The sequence below is a fragment of the Puntigrus tetrazona genome, chromosome 3, assembly GCF_018831695.1.
Source record: "Puntigrus tetrazona isolate hp1 chromosome 3, ASM1883169v1, whole genome shotgun sequence".
Classification (NCBI taxonomy): domain Eukaryota; kingdom Metazoa; phylum Chordata; class Actinopteri; order Cypriniformes; family Cyprinidae; genus Puntigrus; species Puntigrus tetrazona.
The window spans coordinates 7,745,560-7,761,895 of NC_056701.1; the positions used below are offsets into that span (position 1 = coordinate 7,745,560).

At 36.7% G+C, this 16,336-nt stretch overlaps 1 protein-coding gene across 1 annotated transcript in view; it reads right to left on the reverse strand.

Annotated features, from left to right (window-relative positions):
- aatka (apoptosis-associated tyrosine kinase a) overlaps nt 1-16,336 on the reverse strand; it is a 37,622-nt gene that overhangs the window by 19,857 nt on the left and 1,429 nt on the right. Inside the window, exon 2 of the mRNA XM_043235700.1 lies at nt 1,352-1,485. Within this exon, the coding sequence (XP_043091635.1) occupies nt 1,352-1,485 (134 nt within the window). The remainder of the gene's footprint in view (nt 1-1,351; nt 1,486-16,336) is intronic.

Sequence of the window (16,336 nt, forward strand, 5' to 3'; positions counted from 1 at the left end):
GCTCCATGCATCAGAGCCGTGCTGGGCTCCATGTGCCATACCTCACAAAGACATGCCATGGCTACTTTCCTAAACCCAGAGAGCTGCAGTGCTGCCTAAATGGGCAGCTGTCTTATAATGCAGCATCCTGACCGAACCTTAGTATCCTTAATATACACTATAGTTTGGATCAGTAAGATTTGTTAATGCTTTTGAAAGAAGTCTCTTATGCTCAGGCTGCATTTATTTGATCACAAGTAAAAAAGTAATAGTGTGAATTATGATTAAAATTTAAAAAAGAATAAATTTTATTTTAATAAATATTGAAGCATCATTTATTCATGCAAAGCTAAATTTTCAGCATCAGTACTCCAGTATTCAGTGTTATATAGGGCTTTTTACAGATACAGATTGTGTCAAAGCAGCTTTATAGTATTAAACAAGAAAATAATGTGTTGGTAATGTGCTAAATTCGAGCTAAATTCGATTCAAGTTGGTTCATCATTGTTTCAGTGATGCCATCATCCTGCTCAGTTCAGTTCAAATAATATATGCGCAATCAAGTATTGCCAGAAATTTATTTTATACTGTATTTAAATTTTAAATTTTTGCTGTAGTATCAAAGCACAGTAATTATGGGCTAGTTATCATCCGCAATTTCAATATAATCTACAATCATTTTTAATCAGTGCATCTGAGTGTTGCATGACTTAGATTTATAATTATTTCTCTCGCTTTGTCCACCATCTTAGATTTCTCTTTACCATCTCCACAAAGACTACTGCTTGAGATTTTGACTTCAGCTAGAAATCTTGGGAGACAAGATCCTGCCAACCTTTTGAACAGCTTTGGATCAAGAAACGCTGCCTAAGGAAAAATCTGACAAGGTTTTGGACAGAGTCTATAAAAAAAACAGTCACCAGTCAGACTAATTGTGCTATGATGTCTTCAGCTTATCACGTATTTAAAGAATACACAGTTCAGAGGGAGATAAAACAAAAAAAAAGGCAAGAGAAAATGGAGGCTTTAATCCTTGAAGTATAAAGGAACACAAAGACATTTGTGTTTTGCACAGAAAAAAAGTGCTGAAGATTGACGTTTTCTTTGTGAGGCTGTGTTGGAACATGCGTACATGACTAGAAAGACAAATCAAACCTAACAGGCTGAATGACATGATGTACTTCTAGAAAAAAACAAGGTGACATCAAACAAAAATGATAATAGGCTGTTGTAAAAAAAGACAACGTGAACGGAGTGGCGTGCCTATAAAAAATTAGGATGAGGTGCTGGAGAAGACATTAATTTCTCATCTTCCTTTAATTTGGAGGGCCATTTTGATGGATGAAATGACTAATGAGGACTGAGATCTCACCTTGAAGCTGATGTCCCCCTTCTTGCAGCACAGGCAGGCGAGCATGAGGAAGACAAACGTGAAGAGACCGGAGAAAGAGACAGCGACCACCGCCAGAGAGGACGGCCATGACAGCTCACTCAACGGGGATCCACCTGGGTGCATAAACAGACGTTTAGTATCAAACTCTACTCTAAAAGATGCATAATGACACATAGTAGAGTTGAAAAGTGTCACTTATGTCACCTCTAGCGCATAAACGGATGCAAAGCAAAAAGCTTTTAAAGGTATTCACAAACAATCTGTACATTTTTCCATTTATGAATGACTCAAATGTAGCTGTAAAGTCTGCATGAAATCAAATCAACTTACTTTGTTAGTGTAATAAATTGAAGTTAATCAGTTAAACAATAAATAAAAATATGAAAACGCCTGATATAAAACATGGCAACCATTGCAGAGACGAATTATGACGTATCATAATGTATTTGTCTTTATAAATAAAAAGACTATATAAAAAGCTGATAAGAGAATATCACAGGTGATCTGCATGTTTCATAACGGCGACTGAAGAGGCATGTGGTTTCTGTAAGTAATTTGATTTGGTGGTCATCACATTTCAATAGATCACTTGTCCATGAAGGAACATGACGAAACCAGGACTAATGGAAGCTAAATCTTGTTGAGGTAAATTACTGAGATGCAGTCTGCACGGTGATGCAGTATAGGGTTAAAAACCTAGATATGAGATGATGACTCACTTGTTATTAGGAAAGGAATGCAAATTGCACCGTTTTATCAGTTAATGAAGTGAGAGACAGTGATATGGATGTCAATGCAAATTCAGGAAATGCGATGGTACGCTAAGGAGCAGTACATTAATGAACATCTGTGAAAATATAAAGTATATTGAGAAAATTTAATGCAGTCTCAAAGGGATATTCCATATAAACTCAAAATCATTCATCACACTCCTGTGGCAATCATAACCTATATAAAAAAATATCTATATTTTACACTGAAATGCATGGTAATTCACACTGCCAGCAACACAATGTTACCATAAAACGTAGTTAATCCATGCCCTGTATCATACATGTCCTTTAAATATATACAATAGAGAGCTGCAGTGATGGTTAAGCTATGAGACCAACATTTATGATTCTCACATGTTCATCAGTATAATATTTGTGCATAAAAACGTGAAGTTTCAGACAAATCTTTTGATCTTATTTAAACTCTACAAACTGGTAAGTTTGAGTTAGCATACTCTTAAAAGGTGCTTCACAATGCTATACAAAAAGCTTTTTAGTCTAAATGGTTCCATAAAGAACCTTTAACATCTGAAGAACCTTTCTGTTTCATAAAACGTTCTCTGTAGTAAAAAGAAGGTTCTTCAGATTCTAGAAAGGCAAGGTTAATGGACATGGTCCTTTAAAGAACCTTTAAGTGAATGGAGCAAAAATGGTTCTTCTGTGACATTGCTGTAAAGAACCTTTTAAGCGCCGTTATTTTTAAAAGTGTAGTTTGACAAGAACGTGAAATTATAACATGATTTATGTAAAACATTAAAATATTTGAGCTTGTGTTAAGCTAAATAATTTCAAAGTTTAAGACTCATTCATAAAACACTTTAGCTTTATGTGTATGAAATTTAAATTGAAAAGATCATTCATGAACATAATAATCCAGAGGCATAGAAATGACCTGAAGAGCGGGGGAACACATAAACCTATTAGCTTGGTTCATGAATAAAAATTACACTGACATGTACCCACTAGCCCTACCTGATAGAGCAGAGATTGGTAAAATGGCGCCAGATAATGATTATCTCCCAAAAAGTAGGGGGTGAAATTTGAAACGTCCCCTCTATGTAAAACTGTGCCTGTTTAAACATGCCTCCCAGCTGCCTGGTTTGATTGCTTGTATGCAAATGAAGCAGAAGCGATGGGACTTGGGCCAAAAGCATTTAGGCCTTTTCACACTCTGTCATTACAAGGACACCACAGGGGCAGGTGTCACATTTTGGACCAGCGAGATTTAATCTGACTTTCACTGTAATCCTGCTGTCAGCAGGGGACACACAAAGACACATGCATGTGCTCTCTCTCTCTTGGCTGAAAAAGGACATGAACATCCTGAACTCCATGGCCATGTGTCCTGAAATGGAGGAAGTGGCTTGTTTTGCTGATATGCTGACACATGTCACTGTGGACACTGTGTTCCACGCATGACGTCCGTCAGGGGTCATGTGGGTTGTAATATACAAAAATAGATGAAAACATACATGGGATAAAAGGTATAAACAAAAATACAAGAAAACTGAAATCTGATGGGCTCTGTTTCAAAACCTAATAATGTGCCCTGCTGTATACTACCTACAAAGTCTTTTAAAGGTAAATAGGTTAAATAATTAAAAAGTAAATAATTTAAACAGAATGTTATCCAATACTATTTTAAACTTTTATGTTTTAACGTTTTTAAAGTTTTTATGCTCAGATTGTTATGATCACCGAGGCTGCAAAATACAGTAATATTGTGAAAAATACAACAGCTTAACAATTTTCTATTTGAATATATTTTAAAACATCGCTTATTTCTGTGATGCAATGCTTAATTACTTCAGAGTCGCATGATCCTTCAGAAATCATTAGACACATTAATTATTATCAATGTTGAAAACACTTAACTCATTTTGGTGTTGACATGTTGCTAAGCTGATGTCGCAGTAAGCACAAAACCAAAGATTGGGTCAATTGTGAATTTTAATTACACTGAACTATTTTATCAATACTACTATAAAATGAATTATACTCCATCTACCTGCTATCTTGATTTTTTTATCCCAATTTTTACCCCCCAGTTACCCCAGTGTCCAACGGACTGACTTTACATGCATTGCTGTTTTAGATTTTGCCAAAGTGAGGTAAAGAAGGCATAACAGTGCTGCATTCCCATGGGGAGAACAGCTATGATGCCTTAATAAAGCTGTAGGCATCTCAGTGGGTTTTGGAACAGAGGCAATGTGACCCAGGAGCATCGGAGCATGTGTGTATACACAACACCACATGCAGGGACACGGTCAGCAACGTGTTGGGTGTATGAAAGCATTTCTCCCACCCACTCCTGTGTCTCCATGGTAACAGGCTGGCTGACCCGTCATGTTGTATTGCACTTCGCTTTTTGTCAAATCTCTCCTCAGCCCCCACCTTTCATAATGATGACACATTTCTGCTGATGCATTAACAGCTGCTCTTTCTATTTTCCTTTGCCTCTTTCACCAGGTTTCCCTCTCGCACCCAAGCAGTCTTAAACACACACAGAGGGTCTTTTACCTGGCATCTGAGATACAACCTTTCCCTGATTTGACGATGTTGCGGTTTCTTCCTCTTTTTCTTCCTTTTTAGCATAAAGCATAAAGATAGCTTGAAAAAACTATCATTTGTTTAGCCAATATTAAAGAAACATGCCAAGTTAGCATACTTGTTTATATGAAAAACAATGCTACAGTCAATTATTCTTCATTGAAAATATGAGTTCCGGCCCTGAATGGCGCACTTTGTTTCGGTTTGTGAAACCCGCCCACCGCCACTGCCACCCAATCACGTTTCAGAACCTCAGGTTGCAAGTTGCCGGAAAACACAGCGTATTTAATTTCATTCATTGCCATGTGAGCGTCATCAGTCTGGCAACCTACATTGTGAGTCAAGCCTGAGGAGGAGAAGCCAGGTGAAAACAAACATCTCCAATATTTAGAATTTGGGCTGCAATACCTAGTTTAACATCTCTGTGTCAATCCTACACATATCACCTTTAAATCATTCAGTCTTATATAAAGCACTATGGAAATACATGTGACATCTTGACTTGAATTTAATTAAATCACTCAACTTCGTTGACTTTTAGTCAACAGTATGTCAATAATAATATCTTCACTGTGTTTCAAAGATAAATGAAACTAATAGATTTCAAGTTATGGCATGTATAGAGAAAAATTTGAGAGTTGATAGTTGAGGGTGAGTGAATAGATGGAAAGAAGGAGCTTAAGTTGCTGGGGAGATGAGACATCCTGTTCTCTGCATCATAAAGCAGTGTGACTCACTCCTCTCACATAGGATTTCATTAGACAGGGTTCCCTCCAAACCTAATTCTCTTACTAGTTTATTCTCTTTTTGTGGGTCTTGCCACTGAACCCAAAAAAATACTTTACTAGTATGCTGTTTTCATTCAGGTTCACTTCACATAAATAAATGGGAAATTCATTCAAGATATCTTGCTCCCATATTAAAAATGCAGAAAAGTCACTACAAATGAATGACACATACCCAAAATTGTGTTTGGTTTTGTGGCTTTGAACAGGAAACTTAAATGTCAACAGGTTCAGTCACCTGGTGTTATTTAGCTTAGACCAAAATAATATCAGCAGTCATCTAAAGGTGTTTTTGTGCATTACGTTCTCACAACAAACTGGAACTTACTAATGTGGAGCTATGTGGAGGTTCAACAGTATTCGGTTATTTTGATAATCCACTTTAGACATTCTTCTAACTATAAGTAATGTATAAATCATTAATGTGTAACTACATGTCTACTAACTCTCAGAGTAAACTTAGGATAGGTTTAGGGTTCGTAGAATAAATTTACATGTACTTGTCTGTATGTTGTATGTTGAGGGCCCTTCAAAATAAAGTGTTAGAAGATTGATTGTCTAATAATACTCTAAGGACTTATAGACTATCAAAATAAGGTGTTACCAAATGTTCATTTTATCGGTATCTGCCTGAATTATCAGTAAATCTGTACTTTCTTCGGATTAGAAGTGCATCTTGTGTTTTTTTTAAGCACAGGCACATAGATAGATATCTAAAGAAACATAGAGCTTAAAAGAAGTCTCCAACACCATCTTTTGAAGTTCTTCTATGATATCAGGCCATAAATCTGTTTTCTGAACCTTTATGGAGTTCATGTGCAGTAGAAATGTGATATTACCTGGAGAAAAATAGATAACACTCTTAAAGAGTAGTTCAGGAAGAAAGGATGCAGCCATCCTGCTGGCTTATGCCAATATTGTTTCCTCACAGTGCTGAACAGATTTCAGAAATCAAACTTTAAGCCAAGTAATACAAGCTTCCGAGGCGCTAGTCAAACAACAGCACTTGGAGCGTAGCGTCAGGGGCACCACAATACTTTAATCCGGCCCAGATACCATTCTCAAATTTCATTTCTGTTAAGATTTGCCTTTAACTAATTTCCATTAAAAAAGGAAGAGAGCAATATTCCCAGTGCATTGCATTTGGATATACTTTTTAACCTTGTCTGTCTCATCAGATTTTGTACATGCTGCTGTGTCTTCCTTCCAAACACACACTTATAGTCGAATTCACTCAACTGCCTCTTACTGACAGATGAGTTCATGCAGTATTTATTGCACCACCTCATCCTGACCTCGTCTGGGTGAATGCCGCGAATACTGCATGCCGTGAAGAAGACTGCAGTGTGTTTATGTCTTTGAGAGGATGTGGTATCATTTATGAGGAGAGTTCAGAACAAGAACAAATTAAACATCAATGTAGGTGTAAAATGTAGTAACAGTCAGTTCACCTACCCTAAGTTTACAGTCGAGGTTAGTCAAGGTAATTTACGTAATTCACGTACTTTATAGGAAAAAGAATCTGCCTTTCAGTCGATTCAGGCTTTAGTTTTGCAGTGTGTGCTGAGCATATGTGCGTGAGACGAGAAACGTCATTCGTCAAAATAAGGAACTACACAGGAAAGAGTGTAAACAGGCAGCTGGATAAGAGAGATCATTATGTTCTTATTCAATGCTAGTTTTATCTGTGGCGACTGCGGGTTTCCTTGCATGGCATTCGTATGTTCGTCTGACTTTTTAGAGGACAATTTTGATGGATTTTGATAGTTTTGCATTCGTTTGTTTTCATTTGTTTGTGCTAAAGTATAAATGTGAGTTTCAGTTTCAAATTTGTTTCTGATTATGTGTGTGTGTGTGTGTGTGTGTGTGTGTGTGTGTGCAATTGTCTGTTGTCTTTGGATGTTATTTTCTTATCTATGTCACACATGGTCACAGAACACATTGCCTGCCTCCTTCCTGAATGTAACTCCACACACATACACACTTTAGTGTTCTCATAAGTGTTTATGTGGGGGAATGAAATAAACAGCAATATAAAGATAACCTGCATTAAAAATAAATGACTTTGAGTAATTAATTAGGAATTACTTAAGGGTGTAGACAACCCAACAAAGCTGGGGTTCTGGTCAAAGGATCTATTTCAAATCTTAGTGAGTTGGAACATAAACAGCATTTTAAGGCATCACAGATGCATTCGCAAAATAATTATATCGCCTGTCAAGATAACTTTTACCAAATTTTAAGGCATCATGGCATGTATCATTTATGAAGAAGATAATGCAATTCAGTGGACTAAGCGAAGCAAATTCATCCTAAAATAGAAAAATTATATATTAACAATTATCTCGATACAAAAAAATGTATTGATATAAACACTAAACCAATCTAATGAATGTGAAAAATAAACTATTTTATCCAGTATTTGTTTTCTATGCAGTTTTATGCTCAAATATAAACAAATAGTTAATTGATATTATTTTGAATTTAAGAAAGTGCAATAAGCAATATAATGTAATGAGTCCCGCCTTCTAATTAAAAAAAAAAGCCTGTCGGCCATGCTTTTTTTAATGCTTAAGAAACAACATTAATGATGTCAGATTTTTACTATGTTATTTAAATGTGCGTTTGCCACATTCTGTTGAAATCAATTGTCTACTTTGTTTCTTATCCTAAACACAAGCTAAGAGATTTTGAAGAACTTTGGTAACCAGTGGTTACTGGTAGCCATTGACTTCCATAGTACTCATGCTATCCTTTCAGTGATTCTTTGCAAGAACTCATTCACAGCCAGTAGATGTAAACTGCTCCAGAAGTAAAGCTTCTGAGAAGAGGCATTTAAGATTGCTTGCTGCCCATCACCCAGTCAAGTCCCACTTAATACTGTGGGTTGCCGAACCACTGCTTCTGTGCTTTACATGCAATGAACAGAGCCACTTGCTGTTTAGCCTCCACCCTCATTCAACCTTCACCAAGAAACATTCCTTCTCCGAATCACCACATGGTTCAATGTCTTCATTCTTTCAGCTGCTTCAACACCCAATAGCAATTTGGCAATATATCGCTCTCTCCTCTCTCTGTGGTTTTGTCATCTCACTCACTCAGTGGTTGACAGAAGGCAGCTGTCAGCATCAATTCTTCTCTCGGGCAGTGAGCAGGCCATAGCACTTTTCCACTGATTCAGCATCGACTGTTTAATGAAAGGATGTTTTTTTGTTTACTCGTGTGTGTTTGTGTGCATTTCTGCATAGGCCACGGTAAGGCTCTCTTGGGACCTCTACACTTTTTCACATGTTCTGCTGTGATTGCGGTGCTGTGCAAATATGATTAAATGTGTTAAATGGAGCGGAGCGTAAAGCATTATTGATAATTGAACACATTGCTGAATCTGTTTCATACAAGTAGCACTGCGTAGGAAACTCATCTCACAATTGTTTCCGTTAGCGCGTGCAATATGCATGTTGCTAAGCTAGCATGAAAAATATATGAAGGTACAGCACATATTAACATTAAATATATAAATATGTACTGTGCAGTTTCCTCTCAAAATAAACACATTAAAAAAACGACAGTGGTGAGAAAGCAGCAGTTAAGAAAGCATCGGATACAGTTCTTAGGTCACCAGCATCGTGTCGACAGATGAACTGATTAATATTACACTTTATGGCAGTTTGATTCTGAAGTTTATTTAAGACCGTGGACTATATACAGTCGATTAATTATAGATTGACTTTCGTGTCAAAGAATGAAAGAGAGGCTCTTGGGAGTGCGCTTAAATGTCACATGCTTTGACATTCCCGGCCAAAACGTACCAAGTCCTTTGCATAAATATCAGTCTATGCAGGCTTTAACAAAGTGAACAATTTTTTTGTTGTTGTTACAATCTGTTTACACATTGGCAAAAGAAAAGAGATTAATGCATGAATTAATTAATGCATTCTTGTATTTTCATGTATTACCTGACTGACAAATGAACAATATTAAAAAGAAAAGTTCCTTAATTTGAGATCTGCTAATTACATTTACAAATGTTATAAAATTATTAGTGATTTTTGAAGATTAGGTTTAGATGACAAACAGGAGCATTTCTTCATGCTGTGATGCCTGCGCACAATAAAATTTCAAAAAAAAAAAAGTAAAATATTATAATTGTTTTGTAATTATATGTGAAATTTGCTAACGATTTCTAAGTGAAAATTGTTAGTCATTATTAAAGTCATTATTTCTGGTGTAGGCAGTTCACTATGTTTTATAACAGAACCAGACTTTATCCTCTTGATGTTTCCTAAACTCCAAGAAAGCCAAACTGGGACAAATGTGAATCACACCCCCATCCCACCCCATACTAGGCCCAATATTCTTCCCTAAATGTCACTTGTCCTGTTTTCCCGTTGTCTCAGCTAGAGTCTGGTGCACTCTGCTCTATATCCGTGTGTAAAGGTCAATACTGTCGTGGAGCTGAACGAGTACCTCCACTAGCTTTCCAGTGCTCATCGTTTATTCTCAGATGCCCACTGATACAGGTTTATCCACTGAAGCAAATGGAGCTGGGTCTTGTTTTTTAGAGTGAGGGAGGTGGAAAATGTGCTGCTCTTCCAGATGACCCCAGGCAACATTGTCTGGTGAACAATGTTCCATGTCTGAACTGGTGTGGCTGTTGTGATTAAAAAAAACTGTAAATTGTTTTAGGTAACTGAAATAAAGCTAAAATTAATTATTAGATGAAATAAAGAAAAAAAACGTATATAAAAAAATATAAAAACAAAACAAAAATCCCAAAATGCTGACTTGGCAATTAAATGTAAAAAGTAGAAGTACTAAAATGACTAAAAATAACGAGTAACTAAAAATAAAATGAAAACAGACAAAATCATTCACTATAGTACATTAAATCACACTAAAATAATGCTTCTCTGGAAGAAAGAAGCCCTCACTTACTAGACTTTTCGTTGCAGTAGTGTCAAGATTGGCACGACACCAACTCTGCAAAGCTGTCAGCACCTGGTCGCAGAAGTGAAAGGCATTGTGGGTATGTGCGACTATGTATGCGTGCCTTTAAAGTGTACAAACACGAGGGAAAGAACAGCTCAGCTGGAAACTTATGCTGTGCTGAGACAGGAGGAGGAAGAGTGCATGTACATGAGAAAAATGGCAAGAGAGAGATGGAGGCTAAAAATAGGGACACAGGTGGCCCTCCCTTCCTTCTGTGCTTCCTTCCTATCAGGCATCAACGTGATTGTTAAAATACGCAGACAGTGTCCACTCCTAGCAGAGAACGAGGCGATAACTTATTGATGCCTCAACAATGTTGTGCCACGGCTTCATAAAGCCCAGATCTCGTCCCGAAGGCCTCCCGCCTGATGAGTTTTGGAATTAATGTCCATGCCTGGAAGTCTGTGGGGAGTCATATGTCTTTTAGACAACAGTTTGCTACTGAATTCAAGGTTGTTTTTGTAGTTTCTTTTTAAACCTTTGTCTGCAAAGAGTCAGAGAGTATCAAAGAAATACAAAAGAGCTGCTTGAAAAGTGCTAACAATGGCATACCTAAAAAAGCAGCGCTTAAAATTAAAGTCCTGGTGGACTGTATTTCAAAGCGTGTTTCATAATAAGACAAATCTCAATACTTTTGTATGCCCTGTTGAATATAACAGCGGCTCTTTGCAGTCATGACCTAGAGGGCAGTGCTCCATCAGCTTTCTGTTTTATTCACGTTTACCCGTTTTATTCTCTCTGCTTCATCTAGCTAACCTCTTTTTTGATAATGTTGTGGAAAATGGATGAAAGTCTAATCTTTCTTCCTGTTTTTGATATGTGGTTTTGTACTGTAAGATAAAGTCACTTGCCGCTTTAATCCCAGTTTCAGCAAATTAGCTTGACTTTCTTGCTTGACATTGCCTTGTTTTGCTTTCTACCCTTAAAATACCTAACTTTTAGACAAAATATGGCCATGTGACATTGTTTTGGTGTTTACATTTCGAAAAATGTATAGGCAAAAGTCAGTGTACAGTAGATACTGTGTTCTCCTTTTTTTTGAAAGTCACAAATATACAAGCCTGTTTCCCACTTAAAGTAAAAATATAATGGTAAATGTGAGAATAAAAGTCATATTGTGAAATTTAAAGGCAAAATACACTATAAGGTTGTAACATATTGGTAGTAATAAACTAGTGCTGTCAAACAATTAATCACAGTTAATTGTATCCAAAATACAATATTTTATTTACACAACATATTTGTGTGTGTATATTATATGCACACACACACACACACACATATATATATATATATATAAACATACCTTTGTGCACTTTTTAGCAAGACATAAAATATTTACCAATAAGTACATATCATTATAATTTTCAAATATTTATTATTATTATTATTGCAATAATATCTCAAGAGATTCAAAGTTTGAAACTTAAGTAATAAGTAGCCATAATAAAATAAGGGAAAATAGGTTCACACATTTCTGACCTTGGGCTAATCCAAAACTAACTAAAAGAAATTAGACTATGTTCTCTTATTATCACCATATTAAGATAATAAGCTACTAATGTTAGTAATATAAAATCTTTTTAAGCAACCCCCCACCTGTGATGATAGATGAAGTGTAAAGCAGCCACACTGCACCACAGCGAGTGTCCTGCGCGGTTAAAGGACGTTCTCACAGCGCAGGTTAAGCCGAGCGGCTCTGCACCTGAGGCTCTCTGCAGTCACTGTGTTATTAGCAGCACCTCTTGCATTGTCTTTCATCAGAATACAGCAGTGGTATCACAAACACCACAGACGCTTTGTCTCCGCAATGTGTCTAGTCATGTACCTCTCTAGTGAAGTCAGGAGCTCACTATCAAGGCAGTGACATGCTGATATTTAAAGCTTCTTCTCTCTATATTTATCTGTTATTTCCCTTGTTTCTTCTGTTGCCCCCTTTCAATAGCAGAGAGCGCAACCAAGTCTGGGTTAAACTTTATTTCGATAATCCACTTTAGACATTCTGCTAACCGTAAGTAACTATATGTCAACTAATTGTCATTAATTTGCAACTACATAGCAAATTTTAACAAATTTTCTACTTACTCTTAGAATAAACCGTTAGGGTAGGTTTGAGGTTTCTGATAGTCAATATGTTGTATGTTGTGGACTCATCAAAATAAAGTGTTGAAAGTTATTAAGCAGACAGTATAATAATACTCTAATGATTGCTAGTTGACATGTAGTTGCAAAGTTACTTACTGTTAGTAGGACTATAGAGATAGAAGTACTATAGATGTGTTACCAAACATTTTTTCATGGTTATTAAAGATAACCAATAAATGGCTAAACATTCTAAACTATATTGTCGAAGTAGACTAAATCTCAAACTGAAATCAATTAATTTAACTGTTGCTGGTGAATTTAGGCATCACAACATTATATGCACAGCGGTATAGTCAACAGTACCAACACTTTAAATTAGGGAACACATATTAACTATTAACTAAAAGCATTCCCTCAATAAACTCCAAAATTGGTAAGATTAAGGCATCTAAAATATGTCATTTTGAATAAGGCCTTAATATCTACTCTATAGGTATTTTATAAACAGTCAATATACTAGTAATATGCATGCTAACAAGCAACTAGTTAATAGTAAGAATTGGCTGATCTTTTTTGGACTTGATTTTGTCCGTACTGATTGGATTGATTGTTGTCACTTGCTATTGCTGCAATCTCACGAGTGACAGGTTTTCCCAGTGAAAAAGACATCAGAGAAAAGAGAGTGAATTTTTGGATTAAATATTAAAAGGGCACATGCATTTGGAAATTAAATAATGTGCACAAATAAAAAAAAAATTGCTTCAGGCCCTGGCTGTAAATCTTGTTGTATTATGTTTCTGAAGAGACCTGAAACACAGCTTTGCGCTTTTGAATTGCATTCTGTTAACTTTCCATGGCTTTTGACGAAATCTGAAATTAATACACAACCCTGTCCATGGTGCTGATTCTGAGCACAGGTACAGAAGCCAGTGACCTTCGGTCGCCATGTTACTGAAGCCTGCATAGGCATTTCATCAGCAAAGCAGAGGAAGATGCAGTCTGCTGTCTATAGAGTGTGCTTAAACAGCTTCCTAATGCACACGATTAATAGCTCTATCAACTCAGCATCGATCTTCATGTTCGTAAGAACACTCAATCCTAAACAGCATCGGACAAAAGAGCACAAAACGTACGATAGAAATCCACAGCGTTTGCAAACAGCATGCATCTTGAAAATAAAAATACTATTCTGATGGAATAAGCGCCGGTTAAAGTCACCGATTCTATATTAATGCACTTGCATATGTAAATCTGTCTACAAGCACACCTTTCGCTACATAAGATGGACTGCAGTTGTTTGGATTACTGTGATGTTCTTATCAGCTGTTTAATCTTTCCGACGGCACCCAATCACTGCACAGAATCCATCAGCAAGGTGAGCAAGCCATGTTATGCTAAATTTCTCCAAATCTGTTCTGATTAAGAAACAAACTCATCTACATCTGGGATTCCCTAAAGATGAGTCAATTCTGAGCACCTACCTTTTTTTATGAATTATACCTTTGAGAAAATCATCAGACACTTCTCAATAGCGCTATTCGTCCTACACAACTGCTTATAACCATTTAGTTGTGCAATGTTTTTTTTTTTAATTTTAAAAAACTCTAAAAAAAAAAACCTCAGGAAATCTTCAAAGCGAATTGGAATCAGACACAGTCTGGGATGAAACAAAACACTCATAAACTTACAGAAAACTGTAGTAAACAGTCGCAACCACAGGCAGGCCTTGAAGTATTGTGCAGTCCTTCTCTAACTGAGGATGAGGATTGTGTTGTTGTGACCAGGGAGCAGTAAAGCCCAGTTCACAGACAGTTCCAGGCCAACCACATCCGTGATGCATGTTTCTTTATAGGACACGTGAATAGAGCCTGGCCTTGAGAACACAGCGTGGTAAATAACAGCAAAACTACAAATTCTGACAAAAGCGAGAAGTCTTGCTCTAACAGACCACTTTTGAATGCTTTGATGTGGTTCTTTCAGAGTCATCCGTAAACCATCTTAGCTCTAAATACAGGGATTGGTATATTAAGGAATGTATAGGCTGTGGTTTTGTTTTTGATTCAACATAACAATTATAGTTGTATAATTCTGTAATTGTAATGATTCTATACTAACATGCAAAAGTCTCTAATGCTCACTAAGTCTGCATTTATGTGATAAAAATATAGCAACACTGAAATATTATTACAATATAAAATGTTGTTGAACATATTTAAAAATGTAATTTATTCCTGTCATGATAGAACTAAATTTTCAGCATCATTCCAGTCTTTACTTTTACATTATATATATATATATATATATATATATATATATATATATATATATATATATATATATATATATATATATATATATATATATATATATATATAACATTATAAAACATTTGATAAATTTATTACATCCTTTCAGAATAAAAGTGTGAGGGGTTTTTTTCTAGAAAATTACTGGCTCCAAACTAAATGGTAGTGTAAGTTTCATGTTTCTCAGCTCGAGGTAATAATGATTTAAGTTTCAGAGAACGAATTCAGTGAGGGAGCGAAGCATTACAGTGAATCAAACTAAAAACTAAAGATTAATTTTGTTGAATCTTTCTGACCAACTCTTAGAATTTTCATTGTTCTGTTCTTTTTTGAAAGATGGAACCAGTTTCAATCCGATTCCCAGACCCATACATTACAGGAATACATTCCTAACCTCAAAAGCACTTGACATTCAAACGGCTGTAATGTGATGAAGCAAACTGCCCCGTGCCATTATAATCCACATGACTTTGCCACGTCCTTGTGTACGTCCAAGATACTGAGGGTGGGAGACTGATTAGTCTCCTGTCACACGCCACACCATCCATTGCCACTGAAACATTGATTCTCAATCCCATTACTTGGCTAGTCAGAGTAACAGATTGCTGCTGACTCCAGCCCGTTATAGGGCATGTATATCACCCAGGCAGCCTACAGTCAGTCACCCTAAATACGTCCTCATAAAGCGAGAGGGAATCTTTGCAGGCTTAGTCAATGCCCTTCCTGCACTGCTACTATCGTCTCAAACCAGGGTGGAATGTTGTGAAACAAATATGAAAACTGATATCCTCGTTTCATCTTTATTCTTAAATATAAAGGTTCTTTATTGACATCAATGGTTCCATAAAGAACCTTTAACATCCACTGCATAAAACGTTCTTTAAACGTTCTCTGGCTCGTTCTTCCCATTAGTTCTATTAAGAACTGTCCACTTAAATGTTCTTTAGGGGCTTTTCAATCATTTATTTTAAAGAGCATTGAGCTTGATCTGATTTTCTGTCATTGCACATAAAAAGAGAAATGAGGGAAGTTATGGTCAGCGGAAGTTCACTTGGAAAGCAGGAATGCAAGAGTGCAATTGAATCAAGCCCCGGGACTGTGCACCGGTCAAGGCATCTTTTCAGCTATAATTTCTTGGTCGTGATTGGGAGTGTCCGTGGCCCTTGTATCGCTCAATCTAATTACAGCAGTGGGCGTTACATAATAGTTTGTTACGGCTTCCCAATCAGTGAGCCATTCAAACACTGATCTGCATGCGAAGGGCATATCCAGAGTGCCTGGTAAAAACACAGACAGTGAAAACCAAGAGTGATGGAGAAGAAGCTGACCCCCTCCGCAGCCCAGATTCAGAGGCAGCTGAACAGTAGCTGATTCATTAGTATGCCGCACGTCACCTCAGCCAGGGATGCTTTTGGCTCTGTTTACAGCACTACCTATTTCCTTCCTCACCTATGTCACCCCAATTCATGCCGCTCG